The 16,375-nt window shown below is 50.6% G+C and overlaps 6 protein-coding genes across 6 annotated transcripts; 5 read left to right on the top strand and 1 right to left on the bottom strand.

Annotated features, from left to right (window-relative positions):
- Positions 1-892: 892 nt before the first annotated feature.
- M438DRAFT_346546 (UDP-glucose pyrophosphorylase) lies at positions 893-3,147 on the top strand. The gene is made up of 4 exons (XM_029905701.1): positions 893-966; positions 1,030-1,142; positions 1,443-1,538; positions 1,603-3,147. The coding sequence occupies exons 2-4, from the start codon at positions 1,056-1,058 to the stop codon at positions 2,968-2,970; spliced, it is 1,551 nt and encodes a 516-aa protein (XP_029759798.1). The 5' UTR covers positions 893-966; positions 1,030-1,055; the 3' UTR covers positions 2,971-3,147.
- A 176-nt stretch (positions 3,148-3,323) lies between these two features.
- M438DRAFT_37175 (uncharacterized protein) lies at positions 3,324-4,905 on the top strand. Its single transcript, XM_029908288.1, has 3 exons — positions 3,324-4,240; positions 4,294-4,526; positions 4,585-4,905. Exons 1-3 carry the CDS (start codon positions 3,698-3,700, stop codon positions 4,862-4,864), a joined length of 1,056 nt encoding a protein of 351 aa, XP_029759797.1. The 5' UTR covers positions 3,324-3,697; the 3' UTR covers positions 4,865-4,905.
- A 426-nt stretch (positions 4,906-5,331) lies between these two features.
- On the top strand, positions 5,332-6,552 carry M438DRAFT_375375 (uncharacterized protein; the record flags this gene model as incomplete). Its single annotated transcript, XM_029908572.1, has 2 exons — positions 5,332-5,806; positions 6,158-6,552. The coding sequence occupies 2 exons, from the start codon at positions 5,332-5,334 to the stop codon at positions 6,550-6,552; spliced, it is 870 nt and encodes a 289-aa protein (XP_029759796.1).
- A 186-nt stretch (positions 6,553-6,738) lies between these two features.
- M438DRAFT_375374 (NAD(P)-binding protein) lies at positions 6,739-7,799 on the bottom strand (the record flags this gene model as incomplete). Its single annotated transcript, XM_029908571.1, has 5 exons — positions 6,739-6,777; positions 6,834-6,988; positions 7,040-7,371; positions 7,429-7,677; positions 7,756-7,799. The coding sequence occupies 5 exons, from the start codon at positions 7,797-7,799 to the stop codon at positions 6,739-6,741; spliced, it is 819 nt and encodes a 272-aa protein (XP_029759795.1).
- A 7,196-nt stretch (positions 7,800-14,995) lies between these two features.
- On the top strand, positions 14,996-15,626 carry M438DRAFT_37067 (uncharacterized protein). Its single transcript, XM_029908204.1, has one exon. The coding sequence runs from the start codon at positions 15,211-15,213 to the stop codon at positions 15,526-15,528; it is 318 nt and encodes a 105-aa protein (XP_029759794.1). The 5' UTR covers positions 14,996-15,210; the 3' UTR covers positions 15,529-15,626.
- On the top strand, positions 15,627-16,092 carry M438DRAFT_37068 (uncharacterized protein). Its single transcript, XM_029908206.1, has one exon. It carries the CDS (start codon positions 15,725-15,727, stop codon positions 15,980-15,982), a length of 258 nt encoding a protein of 85 aa, XP_029759793.1. The 5' UTR covers positions 15,627-15,724; the 3' UTR covers positions 15,983-16,092.
- The last annotated feature ends 283 nt before the right edge of the window (positions 16,093-16,375 follow it).

Here is a 16,375-nt window from a genome sequence, read left to right as displayed (position 1 = left end):
AGCTGAAGTGTCTGCCACATCGTCAGTCCAGATGGCGCGCCACTCGTTGACGTCCGCCACATACACGCAGCTCAGGCTGAGCTCGCCCATCACAAGAATAGTAACGGTCCGTGGCGGACGGCAGCCGCGCACGCACAAGCAGCCGTGCCCGGTCCTGTCGATCGCCCTCGACCCCCCGAGTTTCAAGTTACGGCTCGCGTTCTGTGAGAAGCTTCCGAAGCATCTCTCTCCAAGTTTTCGTTGTTGGGAAGGCACACTTCCAACACGCTTTGGAGTCGGCTCTTCTGGCGACATGATTTTCGCACTCGCTTCCGTCAATGTTCTGCTGAGTTACAGTTCAGCCCTTCCAGAAGCTGGCAGCGAACTGGCCTTCAATAGCAGCGCATGGACATCCCCATGTTCCATTTTAATCTCGGTCGGATCAGTTCGTGAACTTCCTGAGCCTACCAAGGTGGAGCTCTCTCTACTTATCACCGCGGTGGTGTTTATTTGCGGTCGCGTACCTCGTGCACTGTATTCACGTTCGCGGTGTAGACGTTACCGTCCAACGGCCATTGACTCTCAAAAGAAGAAGCAACTTGAGCAAATACATACAGCCGTTAAGTCGATGCAAAACGACGTCAAGAAACAGTGTCTCGAACAGATGATTGCCCAAAATGCTTTTTCGTCATCCAATAGTAACTCGCCCAACCCCCTTGTCGCAGCACAATCGTTGAACGAGGAAGAAGCTCGACTCTCAACGTGCTGCGGGGGAAAAGTGAGACTTGGCGTTAGTGTAGCTCTGTAACCCGATTCTGACAAGGCTGTGATTGATTCCGCTAATAATTTATTGTTGTGTCGTTGCCCCGAACCCAAGACGGAGCTGGCAGGTTATAAAGTCGACGATCCTGGCATTCTCGTTCCCGCCGTCCTTCTTCCCTCTCTTCCTTCCTCCTTTTCACTCTTCTCTGAATTGACCTTTTTCTTGTGAGTCTCGCCAACCTGTCACCCTCGAGCCCCGCAAGCAGCTTCTAATACTCGACCTCGAAGTCCAATTCAGTTTCACATCAATCACAATGGCCTCCGAGATGGCAACCCACCTGAAGCCCAACGGCGGCGCTGAGTTCGAGAAGAGACACCACGGCAAGACCCAATCCCACGTTGTACGTTAACCACCCTTCGAGCTGGTGATGGATGTTTTCCGGACACGGTGTCATTGTGTGGGCGCAGAGAAGCTAGAGACGGCAGCTACTTCGTGTGGAAGCTCTTCCATCCTCTCATCTCAGCTTATGCTGAGCTGACGCGATCGTCGTTGCCCCCACCATGTTGCATGGCTTTTCAGTTTCGCTCATACAATTGACGTGTACCTTCGACGGTACCATGGCTTGTGGCACAGTCAGGATTGTTTTAATCCGCCAGCTCGACAAGTTTGCTTAGCAAAGTTGCTAACCGTGTCGGAACAGGCTTTCGAGAACACCTCGACCTCGGTCGCTGCCTCGCAGATGCGCAATGCATTGAACAACCTCTGCGACGAGGTCACCGACCCCGCTGAGAAGCAGGTATGTTTGAAACTCGATGAACTTCACAAACTGTATGTTCTGGAAAACTAACACGCACGAACAGCGCTTCGAGACTGAGATGGACAACTTCTTTGCCCTTTTCCGCAGATATCTCAACGACAAGGCCAAGGGCAACGAGATCGAGTGGTCCCGCATTGCTCCCCCCAAGCCTGAACAGGTCGTTGCCTACGAGGACCTGCCCCAGCAGGAGTCTGTCGACTTCCTCAACAAGCTCGCTGTCCTCAAGCTCAACGGTGGTCTCGGTACCTCGATGGGCTGTGTTGGCCCCAAGTCGGTCATCGAGGTCCGTGACGGCATGTCTTTCCTCGACCTTTCGGTCAGACAGATTGAGTACCTCAACCGCACCTACGGTGTCAACGTCCCCTTCGTGTTGATGAACTCGTTCAACACCGATTCCGACACTGCCAACATCATCAAGAAGTACGAGGGCCACAACATCGACATCATGACCTTCAACCAGTCAAGATACCCCCGTGTCCTCAAGGACTCGCTCCTCCCCGCCCCCAAGTCGGCCAACTCTCAGATCTCCGACTGGTACCCCCCTGGTCACGGTGACGTTTTCGAGTCGCTCTACAACTCCGGTATTCTCGACAAGCTCCTTGAGCGCGGCGTCGAGATTGTCTTCCTCTCCAACGCCGACAACCTCGGCGCTGTTGTTGACCTCAAGATCCTCCAGCACATGGTTGACACCAAGGCTGAGTACATCATGGAGTTGACTGACAAGACCAAGGCCGATGTCAAGGGTGGTACCATCATTGACTACGAGGGTCAGGCCCGTCTCCTCGAAATCGCCCAGGTTCCCAAGGAGCACGTCAACGAGTTCAAGTCGATCAAGAAATTCAAGTACTTCAACACCAACAACATCTGGATGAACCTCCGCGCCGTCAAGCGTATTGTCGAGAACAACGAGCTCGCCATGGAGATCATCCCCAACGGCAAGTCGATCCCCGCCGACAAGAAGGGTGAGGCCGATGTCAGCATCGTCCAGCTCGAGACCGCCGTCGGTGCTGCTATCCGTCACTTCCACAACGCACACGGCGTCAACGTCCCCCGCCGTCGTTTCCTCCCCGTCAAGACCTGCTCTGACCTGATGCTGGTCAAGTCTGACCTCTACACCCTTAAGCACGGTCAGCTCATCATGGACCCCAACCGCTTCGGTCCCGCTCCTCTCATCAAGCTCGGTGGCGACTTCAAGAAGGTCTCAAGCTTCCAGAGCCGCATTCCCAGCATCCCCAAGATCCTCGAGCTCGACCACTTGACCATCACCGGTCCCGTCAACCTCGGCCGTGGCGTCACCTGCAAGGGCACCGTCATCATCGTGGCCAGCGAGGGTCAGACCATCGACATTCCCCCGGGTTCCATCCTCGAGAACGTTGTTGTCCAGGGTAGCTTGAGACTGCTCGAGCACTAGAAAATTTCTTTCACAAGGCGCGTGTTATTATGGAAAAGATTCAAGAGACGCAGTAGATACCACGGAACATCCAGTAATTATCTCATTTTCAAGTCATGGCGAATTCATGCAACCTTTCAAATTTCTCTATTGCAACTGCTCATCCTGCTCATCCTGCTCATCCTGCTCCAATCTTACTGCCTGTGTGATGTTTGTCAAGGTTCCAACGATAAGGGTTACCTCGGAGATTGCGGGATGCATCTCCTGGCTTCATGATGGCTCTCAAGATCGACGACAAGTGCCAGAGCGCACTTTCAGAGATCGTATAGGATCCCAACACTGTAGAAGCGACTCTTGTAGGACAAACATGCAGAATAACAGGGTGTGGATTCTTTGTTTGATCAACAAGCACATGGAGAAAAGGACAATGACATAAGGCTGTGTCAAAGTTGGTTCAGCTTGGCACGGCACGTTTTACCTTTCCGAAGGCTGGATGATGATGAGTGTTTGGGAGTTTGTTGGCGGGCTCTTGAGGGCGATCTCTGTAACTCTGTTGCAAGTCACGGCAACTCAGTAGCAAGTTTTCGTCTCCAGCCAGGAACACTTGATGTCGCAGCGTATCTGAGTGCGGCCATGTCGCGTCGTGTCACCAACGTAACAAAGTCAAGCCGCCGTATCCGCACATCACCAGCCGCCGCCGTCGCGACCCCGTGTAGCTTGTCCTCGCCGTCGTCGCCATAGCCCGGCGATGCAGCCATCCCAGGGCTTGTCTGCTTCCGCATCGAATCAAGCACCCGACTCTCAATCCTCGACATTGAACGCTTCCAACCACATCTTTCGCGATTCTTCGTCAGCCGACAACCGTGTCGTCCGCTCCATCCCGCCATGGGTGCAGACCGAAGACGACAGCGATGATGAGTCGATCGATCAGACACAGCGTCTCCTACCTCTGGCCAATACCGTTCCCGCCTCTCATCACTACCTCCCTGCCCCGCCCACCCAACACAAAGCCCCTGGCCGAAAGTGGGATCACATACGCTCCGCCGAGCCTCCGTTGCTAGATCAGCCGATAGATACGAATCAGCAAAGATGGCTTCCCTACATGGTGTCCGGTCCGCAGCCACGAGGCGTACCTGGTGCTAGGCTGGTCTCGGATGCCTGGATGGACGAGAACATGCCTCATCTCACTACTACCTGGACTGCTGCCGAACCTGAGAAATCCTCAGATAAGCCCAAAGGCTTGTGGTTATTTACTCGCGAAAGAAGATCAAAAACTTTCGGGCGCATCAAGGTATTTTATATTCTTCCGCTGTCGGTAGTCTTGATTTCTGACTATTGTGGCAGCGCATCATCCTTAAAAATCCTTTTGTACCTCTAGTTTTCCGTCTCATCGTTCTTACCTTTACTCTGGCTGCCCTTGGCTTGGGCGCCAGAGTCTTCCACGAGGCCAATGCCGTCAATCGAGATGGCGAAGGGCCTTGTAGCAAGCGCGCCTCGACATACATGGCTATTGTCCTGGATAGCGCTGCCGTGCCTTATATTGGCTACATCACATGGGATGAGTACTTGAGTAAACCGTGTGTATCGTCCAATTGAGAAACCCACTGAGATCATACGACTTACTTTTGTTCATAGGCTCGGACTCCGCAGTGCTACGGCCAAAGTGTCCCTCCTTCTAGTCGACCTCTTTTTCATTGTTTTCTACTCGTCCAACTTATCTCTGGCTTTGGATGCACTTGACGATCCTCGTTGGGCCTGCTTCGACCACAACGAATCTTTACTATCGAACTGCCCCGCTTCTCCTCGTATATGTCGGTCTCAACAGGGTCTTTCTGGTGTTTTGGTTGTTGCTTTGATGGCGTGGCTCTTCACGTTTGTTATCAGCGTACTCAGGGTAGTGGAGCGTCTTCGTTAGCGAGGAAGGGAAATCCAGCATGTTCCTTTGTAATCATTTATGCCATCCCTTTATGTTCAGTGTATCTATTTATATCCTCCATCTAGACATGCCTGTTTTTGATGCCCATGGCTATGCTTCTCCACAGATCGTGACTCCGTATTCGACATCTCCAGATCTGCCTCGCACCAAATGGATCAAGACAGATCAGCGTGGAGGACGTAGGAAAATCATCGACCGCGTTGATGCCGAGGCATCCAATTTAATTTAAGCGGTTTCAATCAAGGCCCTGGTTCGAGATGCATCTCTACAAACGCCACAGAAACATCTGGCTGTGGCTGAGCGACAACTCAGCCACACGCGACATCCACGTCACTCAAGCATTTCGCGGACTTCTTTTCACCTTTCCTCCCATCGCCAGCAATCAAGGTACCGACGACAAACATTGCCCGATTGTCTCCTCAGCATACATCCCTCCCATCCACACCATGCGGTTATTCCTCCTCCCCATCTCAACACGACGCACGCTCATCTACTGCGATCGCGTCGCAACCCAAGTCAACGCCAGCGGAAAGCTCTCCTACCACGATCGCATCGTCAACAAAGCAAACGAGACCTGGGCATCCTGGGAGAACTCGCCTAACAAATACAAGAAAAAGCTCACCGATTACGGCAATGTGATCTTCAACCGCATCTCCTACGAGGAGTGGGGGCTCAAGACATTGCCTTCATCCACTGCGGACCTTACACCCACTGAGATTATCTTTCCTGGTCGGTTCCTGGATCAAAATAAGGTTCCCGAGCTTCTGAAGAGGCTGGCGACCGAGAGGCAGGGCTTGCACAAACAGAGGTTTTGGGGTAGTTTGATTGGATTGCCTTTCACTATCCCAGTTGGACTGCTGCCCGTCATTCCGAATATTCCTGGGCTCTACCTTACTTTCCGAGCCTGGTCGCATTTTAAAGGTCAGTTCTTGAAGCTTTCATTCCTTTGAGCGCTGCCTCTTTTGGCACGCCAAGGACAGGGTGTCCCTTGGTTTACTCCTTCCACGACCAATGATGCTGGGATGCAAGCAATCAGTTCACCGACGGTCATGATGTATGCTGTCTGAAGACCAAGGCGTCTTGACAGTCCTCATGGGTCCAAATGGCTTCGTATCATTCGTGATTCATTGCTTTCGTCTCAATCTTTGTTCGGCGATGGCTGTCTCTCAAATCAAGGGGAACCCTGTCCTCTGTCAAAGAACGTGATCGCGAGAGAACCACAAACTCCTTCGCGCGCTGATACAAAGGGCTGAATCGCTGACTATCTCACAGCATTATATGGATCAAAATATCTAGAAGCTTTGATTAACAGCAAGGAGCCCTTGATAAAGATGTCTCCGTCAAAAGCTTTGGACAATCTTTACGCTGCTGGCTTGATACATCCTTCCCGAGAGCACTCTAGGCAGGCAACTCTGCCGTCGGACAACGAGTCCCAAGAAGTCGCCAATCTTGTCACACAACAAACTAACAATGACACAGCCGACGTCATGTTGCTCAAGCGGTGGAATGGCAAGCTACTCGCCGAGCAGTTTGGCCTTCCAGGCATGGAGCTTGAGATTGAGAGAGCCGTCGAGCAAGTCCAGAAGACTATCGAGATTGAGGGCGAAAAGAAAGACACCAGCACAACGACGGAGGAACAGGCGCTTTCGGATGGCGAGAAAAAGTAACGTGCTGGGGTATCTTGCTTCCAATCACCGAACTGTATTTGTGTCCTTTGCCAACATTCCTGGGTCTTGAATCTCTACTCTTCGCAGCACTGGCGGTATCGTCGTCGATTCTATATTCTGGATGCCTTCTCGAAGCTGGGGTATGACGCTCCAGTTTAGGAAGCAGAATCTCAATCGTCGGAGCATCTATCGAGCGGTGTAGCCCCCATCGACGGGCAGTGCGACCTGCATTAGTGTCAGCACATATACTACAATAGTCGACAATTACGAATGATGCTTACTCCTGTTATCCATGAAGAGTCTTCGGAGGCCAGGAAAACAGCAGCCCGTGCGATATCGTCCGGAATGCCCAGTCCCCGGAATGGATGCAGGCCGATTATGTGTTCCTGCGTCTCTTCATCCATCATTAACTCGCTAGTCATCTGAGTCGATGTCCCTGCGTCGTGTCAGTACGTACTTGTACACGCCAAGGTACCTTCACACTCACATCCGGGACAGATACAATTGACATGAATCCTGTGAGGGGCACAATCCAGTGCGACCGCCTTGGTCATGTTGACGATCGCACCCTTCGAGGCGCAATAGCTAGCGAAATTGCTTGTTCCCACCATACCGAAGATACTTGCGACATTCACAATCCAGCCACGGTCGCCGTTTGGGTGCGGATCCTGGTTGAGCATCTGCCTTGATGCGAATTTGCAACCGAGAAAGACGCCCTTCGAATTGACTGCTTGTATGTCGTCCCACAGGTCTTCGTCGGCAGACCAAATAGGTTGTAACGTCTCCAAGTCAAATGTAATGCCGGCGTTGTTTACAAAGCTGTTCGAGACAAATCAGGAAAATGCGTCGTCTCAACAGAGGTGAAGTTGAACGTACATGTCGAGTCGGCCATACTGAGATACGGTCGTTCGTACCAAGTTCTCTACTTCCTGGCTACACGCTACGCTCGTGCTGACGAACATTGCATTGCCGCCTCCGTTGATGATTACGTTGTGTGTTGCATTTTCGCCAGAATCGCTATCGCTGTCGGATGACGACTCAGTATCGGCACATACAACATACGCGCCCTCGGCTGAGAACCTAAGTGCAATCGCTCGACCGATCCCTGTGGATGAACCTGTAACGCTGAGCCGGTGTCAGCTGGCGGGATAGGATAGCTGGCGCAAGACCCCTGATCAGATATATGATCAGCCGGATACTCACATTGCTACTTTTTCGTGCAGCCGTCCACATTGACCATTGTCCATCATGGCCGAAGAAGATCACACTCGTCGATGTGTATGTGACTGAAGTCTGCCGTGTGACTTCGAGGATGATAGCTTATACACCGTGGCCACCGTTTTCGATCAGACACCAGGTACTGTACAGTTTTGAAACTTCATGCAACAGCAGCCTGTCGACAGACCATGCGTACTTTGCTGTATAGGTCGGATAGTTTGCTTCCAAAGTCTGAGCACGTTCGATGACACCTGGAGATGGATGTCTTGGCTAGTTATGCCCTGTCTCAATCACGTCTGGTTGTCCTTGCGAAAATAGCCAGTGCTAGGGCTGAGAACAACCTTTCAAGGATGATGTAAGGCGTTCGTCGAGACTGTTCGTCAGGGGAACAAGGCTTTCTGGCGGGTGTGCCACCGAAGGGTCTGCAGTTTGCGAATCAAGACCGGGTCAACGGTCGGATGTAGAATATGATGAAGTCGAATCTTGTGGTAGATGGGCCAAATTGCGGCTCGAGGGTCCACACAAGGGAAGGTGCGATGGAACGTTCCTAATAATACAGCTGTGCCAAAGTCATGCTACTCAAGATTCTTACCCACTTGGCCGATAAACGAACTAATCAATAAACTGACCATCTGCCCGAGTTCATACGACGCGTGGCTTGAAAGAGTTACATGCATCTAAACTTACCAACGGCGCCGGCTTGCGGGGAGGCTTGCATACTTTTGCTCTGCCGACCAAGAGTCCCCAAATTGCTGACGATCGACCGGCAGTTGTCGTTTAAGGTATTTATTCGGAACATGTGGTGACCCCTCGATCACTTCGCACCCATGCAAGCAGAAGGGGCTTGATCCGAGATTCTGATAGAGAAATTTTGATCTTGCTCATTCAACTCCTCATGGTGGGACCGTGGACGTTTGGCTGTTGAGATGGAACAACCCTAGGGCCAGTGTTTGCAACATGTATGTCATGCTGCTATCAAATACTCCAAATTGTTACGGTTTGCTTGTCTTCTTCCGGCCTTCCGGACCTGAACTTACCGGTGAGTCCTTGTAGGCTAGTGTTCCACTCAGTAAGGCTCTGCAGGGTGAACGCTACTCGTATACGAGGAACGACTTTGGTAAAGGATGAGTCCAGATAATGTCAGTACCGTCGTGTCAAGAGGGAAGGGTGGACTAGTGTCATGGGCTTTCCATCTAATCGTACGAAGTACTATGAAATATAAGTAGCCATTCCTAACGGATGCGATCATCAGTAGTGCCAGGCAGGCGCGATTGTGGACTACAGTCAAGCTATGCAAATAGAGTTTCTGCAGTTGTGCCGTCCGTTTGTCTAGAGTGAACTGGTCGCTGACCCCGAACAGCTACTCCGATCAAGATCCGTGATTAGGCGCTTACCGCCCGGCGGCTCTATGATCTATGATATCTCTTCCTGAGCCCCTAATCATGGGCTCCGGAGAGTAGGTCAGCCCTTATGTACGTGACTGCAGAACTTGGATTTAGACATTCTGCTTGTCAACGCAATCGCGCGATCATGGTCAGCTAACGCGTGCTAGTCTCAACAAGCTGCGGACCTTTCTGTGCTGATTGCCTGCCCACCAGCCTGATCTTTTGATTGATCGTTGACCGTATGCGCTTGGCACCATCAGAGCAAACAAGATTTGACCAAGCCATCATTTATCCGAGGTGAGTGACGAATAGACGTTCTCGAGTCTTGACAGATGGGTGAGACCCAGCCACATCTCAACTGATGGTGCAATGTTTCTGACTCTGTCTTAGAGTTACGAGCTAGGGCTAGATGGCAGAAAAAACCCCCATGCCTTGAGCCCTCGTAGATCTTCACAGGGAAAAGCTGCTCAGCCGTCCACCAGATGCAAGATCAGGACCGCGTCTCTTGAAACAACCGAGTGAACCTCGGAGGCTGGATACTACTCCCTGCGCATCCATTGGACAAGCTGGAGAAACAGAGCCGCTTGCCAAGGGTATCAACTCTAATGGTAGTCTAGCCTATCCAACGGCAGCGGCGCACGTCGCAACAACACATGGCTTGTGTGTCGAGGCGCGTGGGGTAATCCTGATTCCGCGATTCTTTCCGCATGCAATATCAAGGTCAGCTACCGCAAAACGATGACATTCATCCAAGGTTTTCACCAAAAAGTTCTCGAATCAGAATCGAAACACACTACGTTTACCTGAAAAGATGTGATGCAGTGCAGAGGTGCATGCACGACCTTTGCGTTGCGCTGTGACGACAAAAACATTTTCTGGGCGTTGGTCCTCTGGAGACTGGATCTTTGGCCCTTCAAATCTCGGTCCGCCCAAAGAGACGCCGTTCAGTCTACCCATGCTAGTTGAGGAGAAGGATCACGGAAGGAATTGAGATCTTCACACCTAGAATGCAAATCTCTTGGATTGACGAGAGCGCATCTTTGACAGAAGCTAACTAATTACACTGCAGTACTGGGGTATGCTCAAACTGATATCAGCTCAGCGGTCACTTGTGCTTTGCCCTGACCAAAGCTTCACTACAACGATATCGCTTACATGCGTTGAGAGATCGCACATCTAACTTCATTTGGCCTGCCGACTCATGTTCACTCCGTATCGTTCTCCTATAAGCTCTTGGGTGAAAAGCCGTACGATTAGGAGGGCAGTGGTTCGAATCCAAGTGTTCAGGATCTGTAATGACTGTGGTTTGGAACGTGTTTCGAGCCTGGCAGGTCCTCAATCCTATGTTGCGGAAGCACTCTCAGCGCAAGTGCCTGCCGAAGTCCCTGCGCTGAGAATTGCAGATGCCGATCGACCATGTGTTTCGATCATCGCTCACTGGTAGACCACGACTTCAACCGCAGTACATGTCAACTCTACTTGTTTCCATCTTCAAGCCGCACTACCGACATCGCGCTGCCGGTCCCAAGTCCTCCGTGGGTCACACTAAACGCAATAGGATAAGTTGCTAAGCGGTTAGACTAACATCCCTCTCCGTCACCACATGCCTTTGGGACTAGCGCACGTTCGCTTTACATCAGCTATCGCGTACGCCCAAGAAGCGTCTTCTCTGCCTTTGTTCCGTTTCGAATGGAATGGAATAGGACGAAATGGAACGATCAAAGTGATTGCATCTACAAAGTAGTAGATCGAGAGTGTTTGAGTTATCTTGTCGGATTATCCTTCCAACCACTCGCACTTGTTAGGGTTCAAGCGATTCATGCCATTCATCAATCTCGGGCGGAGGCAATCAGATACAAAGACCGGAGTAATGTATCCTCCAGGAGCAGGGGCTTGATCGTATTGTGCCTTGTACTCTGCATGGCAGCGCCGGTGTCTGACGGATCGAGCATCTCCCTCCCCCCAGACGACATTCCCCCTTCTTCTACAGATACACGAACAGAGTCTGAAGCCGTGTTCTTTGTGTATTTGGAGATGAATCTCTACTCCAGCAGTCACGCGTAGTCATTTCTGTGACGATCACAATCGCACATCAGAGATATCAATATCGTTCTGCTTTTCTCAAAAACGTCAAACCCAGCCTGATAGGAGGAGCGGGTCGATTCGCACAAACGTAGCCCTGCCATGAACCATCCAAATAAACTGCTCGTAGATCGGCTTCGCCGATATCTGCTTCACGGTTCTGATAGACCCGTGGTCGACTTCATAACGAGCGACTAGTGTCATAAAGTGTTGGTCCTTCTGTCGCGGCACGCCCGTGAGCACAACTGCCGCCGTCATGACACAAATGTCTACAGACACGTCGCAACCCGGAACTCTTTTCCTCTAGCCCTGATCTTACTAGCCTTCTCGTGCCCCAAAGTGTGTGATATAGAATCGATTACATGTTCTAATGCCTTGACGCTGTATAAGTAGGTCAGAACTTGGACCTCATCATAGTGTGATAGTCCCACTTGATAGATTCTGCACGTCAGTGCGGAAAGAGAGCGGTGAGATTGACTGGCGCAATGTGGGACAGTGGAGAAATTCTCCGAATACGCACCCTGATTGAGAAGTCATTCGGATATTAGAGCTCTGAAGATTGTGGTCACAAGAACCAACGCATGTACATACACTACGCACGTAGCTAAGGATCACGCTTCTCAGCAATAAAAATGAAGTCCTGATAATGCAGAGTTGAGATATGGTCACGCAGCTAACTGAAATGGGTCTTACACAGCAATACTTGATTGTCCGTTATCCTTCTCCATCGAAGCTCACAGGCTAGAACCATGTCGATTCAGGATAGTACCTTGTCAACACATTAGCGAAAGCTGGGAGCTACAGTATCTATCCCATTCGTCTATTCCATCTCAACGGAGTGATCATCTTGGTCACCGTGACACTGGCACGGCTGATGCGTAAGGGCCGTCTTTTTGGTAGCGTGGTGCGGTTCTCTGCCACATCATTAATCGGAACCTGTTTTATCAGCTACTTGTTATCTAGAAATGCAAACAGCAACAATGGCGATTGATGAGAGGGATGTCTACTTCGGCGACCCAATGAAATCGGGAAGCCTGTGAAGGCTTGAGACATATCGAGCTTGGCTCCGTGCGTAAATAGGGTTGAGTTACAGGTGTACTGTGTATCACGCCTTTGTACGGAGGGAGGCATCTCATGATGTTGTCTACATCTTTCGGCCGAGTAATTGAGGCTTGCCTCTCGTTGTTTTGAGCAGACCACGCATTGGAGCTGCCACTGCTCTAGCTAGCATCAGTTGCTCTTCGCCTCTCCAATAATTGGAGAACACGTTCCACTTCATGCAAGGAATCGCTGATATGATCAAACTCGTGCTGCGGTACGCATATTGCTAGTGTGGAATCATGTGAGGAAGAGCAATGCGATGCCTTCCAATGTACAAGGGCTCTGGATATGATCAGGCATCAAGACTGGATCTCTTGTATGGTAAGGCAATTTGCACATATCGATACACCCTGGTCTGCACATGCCCATACGACAAAGGTTATAGGCGAGTCGCTTCGACATTCAATCCTTCCAAATACTGAAACGAGCAATCGCTGCCGGAGTCTCGGTCCGATCTCTGACGATAGGGCGCTGTCCGAGACGTCATGATGTTGTGGCCGTCAAATGCGCACAAAGGACCGAAGAAAAGTTTCGTTGTTTGTTGCTCTATGTTCCAACGATGTTGTATGCGGCTTCCAGGAAAACTTCCGATGGCCGAAACGCACGGAAGCCCCGAGGGTGACATTACCGGCGCGGCTTGCAAGTTGCAACGTCCTTCGGTTCACGAGTCAGACCGCATGGCTGCTGATGCCAAGAGATCTAGAGACATGGCTCCACTTCCACTCTCCGCGCTCCACGGGTAAATCCTACCTATCGTTCCACTGACATACCGTCCCACCGAAGACTCACGTCCCGGGCCATTGCGCAGGGCTTGCTCACCCGGACTCGGCGAGCTCGGGACTTGATGAGGCGGGGCCTTTGACTGAGGGTGGGGCTGATGGAGGATGGAACACAAGGGCGGGCGGACCTCGCGGATTCTGAGCACGAATTATCACCAGCCGGACTCCTTTGCAGTTCTTGGGCTAACGTTTCCCTGGACTTAGTCTCACCTTTACCAGCGCACCGTTTGGCACCTGCCACCTGCTACCAACCGACACATAATTCCGAGGGGTCACACGAGGATACGATGTTGAAGTCTGCAAGTTGTATGAAGATGAAGCCTCGCACTAGATCTTTGCACAGCTAGCCGCAGAGGACGCTTTGAGTTGACAAAACCAATCCCTGGCCATCTATCTGACTTTCATACAAGACAAAGGTAGGCACTGAAATCGATCTTCAAGGATGTCACCAAGCCTATGCTCTACTGTCTCCGTGAGTCATGTTCGGCCGAACCTCTAGACACACATGTAAGGTGCTGGTATAATCGGCAGGGTGAGATGTTAAGAGCGGCATAGTCGAAGCTTGGAGAAATCAATCAACCGGTGCGAATTGATCTCGCCATGCCATGGCTTGCTCTAACGTAGGACAAGCTCTTCTTATCGACTCATGATCCAGCAACTTTTTGGACCATCGATGCAAACATCTTGACACCGGTTCGAGTACACCATGTCGCTATCGGTCATCGGTACGTAGAGCCACATGCAGGTATTCGAGGTAGTTTCACGAAGCAGGTGATACCATATCGTTTGCTCGACGTACTCAAATATGGCCAGGATAGGCGAACATGCATATTTTCCCAGTACAGATCCAAGAGCCTAGAGGAAGAGGCAGCACGCAAAGGAGATATGGCATTCATCCAACGGCTACGGAGACTCAGGGGCTGCCACCACATGGTTAGCCAGTACCTAGCATGCGAGTATGCACTCTGTGGAACAATTAGTGTGACAGCGTCACTCGGCCGCTGTTCCAGTCCGCTGGACCGCCGACACTCAAGTGCTGACTCCATATAAAGTATCCACTCAAACCAAGTCGCTGTTCAGCGAGACAGAGGCTCGGGTCAGCCGAACTCGCCCGCACGACAAGTACACTCGGGTTGTACTCCGCAGAGCTACAGTACTGTATCCCGAAAACGATAGATTCCTAACTTCTCAGTCTTCAAAAGTGTTACTCCTGCTTGGTTTATCGCGGAAGCCTCTCTTGCAACTGTGCTACTTACAATTCAGATGGCACAAGCATGTCCAGTTGTTCTGGTTCACGGCATGCAGGGAAGACAACATATTTCATAATTGGACTATGCTATGAACGGTTCTCGAGACCTTTGGACCTTTTCACGCGATCATATGCACAACAGAAATTATCTACCGGATCAATCATTTGAACAATGAAGCCTCATTGTACTGCTCCTAAAGAAGTAAGGACATGCCCGAATGATCAGATGTGGTGTATCCGATACGTAGCATTTGATGTGGTTTCGGAAGCTGCACTTAGGATGTAACTCTGTACCTTGTGGAGCTGTCTTGTCCAGATGTTTGCAGTCGAAGTCATGAATAGGTCATGAACAAGCCTGTGTCATGGCAACTGGGTGGCATTCTACGTGCTTGAACATCATGGCCAACAGAACGAACTACCTATCGCTCTTGTCGTTTTTGCTGTCATCTCTTTCTCGGGATTTATTCTTCCCGTTTCAGGGTTGCTCCTTCCGGCTCCAAATCCATGTTTGACCCATCCGCAGATCGCGCCCTCCTTGCTTGTGGCTACATTTTTCTGGTCTGCGACCACCTTCCTCTTCTACACACGTTTGACATGCTATTGTTGTGGTCTCAGTCTTCCAAGACCCTTGGCTATAATGAGCTTGACTCTTCTCATCGATCGAGTCGAGATAGAGGAAGATACCTGTGGCTGTCCCAGCCGCTCAATTCAACGAGCACCATGACGGCCAGTATTTGTTGACCTCTTTAGGTTTACCATCCACCACGACTCCGAGCCATAACAAATCTTGATCACCTTCTGCGTCTTCCGACCACAAGTACAATCACATCGTCCCGTCGTGTCGATGACAACAGCAGTAGCGATTGCTGTCTGTATCGTGCCTCACACTTCGCCCTTCCGCCTACTACATGTATCTTTCTATCTTGAAAACCACAACGTCAACAGCAAGACCTTACCTACGAGCCCCGTCTCGTCCCGTCCCTACGACCGTTATTTGTGCCCCGGAGCTGGTATTTTCGACAACCACGGAAGACGAACATCCAAAAGACCAGGAAGAAACATGGAGGATACGCACAGAGAGAAGATGGAACAATCCATGTCAACACATTCGCTGACCAACGGCAAGGAACTGGCAGTCAAGTATACGAGAAAGAGCAAGTAAACAGACAGGAAAAGGACGATAGCGCAGATGAGGGAGCAACTAGCAGCCAAAGATGGAAGTGAGAACACTTAAAAAGAAGAACCGAGCGACCGAACAGGCACAAAGGTGGAAGCGGCGATCAGACTCGAGAGGATAGAGCGATTGATTAGGTGCCGGTCACTCTTTCCTTTCGTTTGGTTCGCTCCATCTCTTTTCAATGCTCTTACCTCTCGGATTTGTATCGTCTGCATTTCTAGACCTTCCCTACTTGGCTGTCTTTCCATTGTCTTGCTGCGATACATCAGTTGCAAGTCCCCTTGACATTTTCCTCGGTTATCACTCCTGTACACATCGATCGTGCCTCAGATCAGTGATTTGTTTCTCACCAGAGAGGGGTATGATCTATTCAACTGTTTATCATCTTGTGTATGTCTCTCATGTATGCAATGATATTCTCTACTATACATCATGTTGACGCAGTCAGTTTCTGCGAGCGGAAACATGCAACCATGCAAGCAAACCCATCCATCAAGATAGACATAACGGTTGACGAAGCAAAAGCCACTTTTTACTCCAGACATTATGTCTTCTGCTATCATGAAAAACAACCTTGTTTGTTTTGTTGGAAATGCTCATAGTACTATGTTGTTTTGCAAGTGGCCTTCAGAATTCGACTTTTGTTGTTTCCTTTTTGTTATATTGCGACCGCAAACACAGCCCAGCACACCCCGTATCCCTACATAGCATCTGAAATATCGCAATGAATGCATACAAGCAATTAAACTGGTTCAAAGACTTATATGTGAACGATTAGACTCAAGATAGTGTTTGGAATGGCTGCAGTAGGGGTGACCCTGGTCGAGATGTC

This window comes from Aureobasidium pullulans, assembly GCF_000721785.1.
Source record: "Aureobasidium pullulans EXF-150 unplaced genomic scaffold scaffold_11, whole genome shotgun sequence".
Taxonomy (NCBI): domain Eukaryota; kingdom Fungi; phylum Ascomycota; class Dothideomycetes; order Dothideales; family Saccotheciaceae; genus Aureobasidium; species Aureobasidium pullulans.
Note: the sequence above shows the minus strand (reverse complement) of the source record. Positions and strands in the feature narration are given on the sequence as shown.

Excerpts from the sequence above, each read along its gene's own strand:
- M438DRAFT_37067 (XM_029908204.1), top strand. The coding sequence starts at position 15,211 with ATGACAACAGCAGTAGCGATTGCTGTCTGTATCGTGCCTCACACTTCG.
- M438DRAFT_37175 (XM_029908288.1), top strand. The coding sequence starts at position 3,698 with ATGCAGCCATCCCAGGGCTTGTCTGCTTCCGCATCGAATCAAGCACCC. Across the intron at positions 4,241-4,293 it reads AAACTTTCGGGCGCATCAAG|CGCATCATCCTTAAAAATCC; the intron begins GTATTTTATATT and ends CTATTGTGGCAG. Across the intron at positions 4,527-4,584 it reads GATGAGTACTTGAGTAAACC|GCTCGGACTCCGCAGTGCTA; the intron begins GTGTGTATCGTC and ends TTTTGTTCATAG.
- M438DRAFT_37068 (XM_029908206.1), top strand. The coding sequence starts at position 15,725 with ATGCTCTTACCTCTCGGATTTGTATCGTCTGCATTTCTAGACCTTCCC.
- M438DRAFT_346546 (XM_029905701.1), top strand. The coding sequence starts at position 1,056 with ATGGCCTCCGAGATGGCAACCCACCTGAAGCCCAACGGCGGCGCTGAG. Across the intron at positions 1,143-1,442 it reads GCAAGACCCAATCCCACGTT|GCTTTCGAGAACACCTCGAC; the intron begins GTACGTTAACCA and ends GTGTCGGAACAG. Across the intron at positions 1,539-1,602 it reads CCGACCCCGCTGAGAAGCAG|CGCTTCGAGACTGAGATGGA; the intron begins GTATGTTTGAAA and ends ACGCACGAACAG.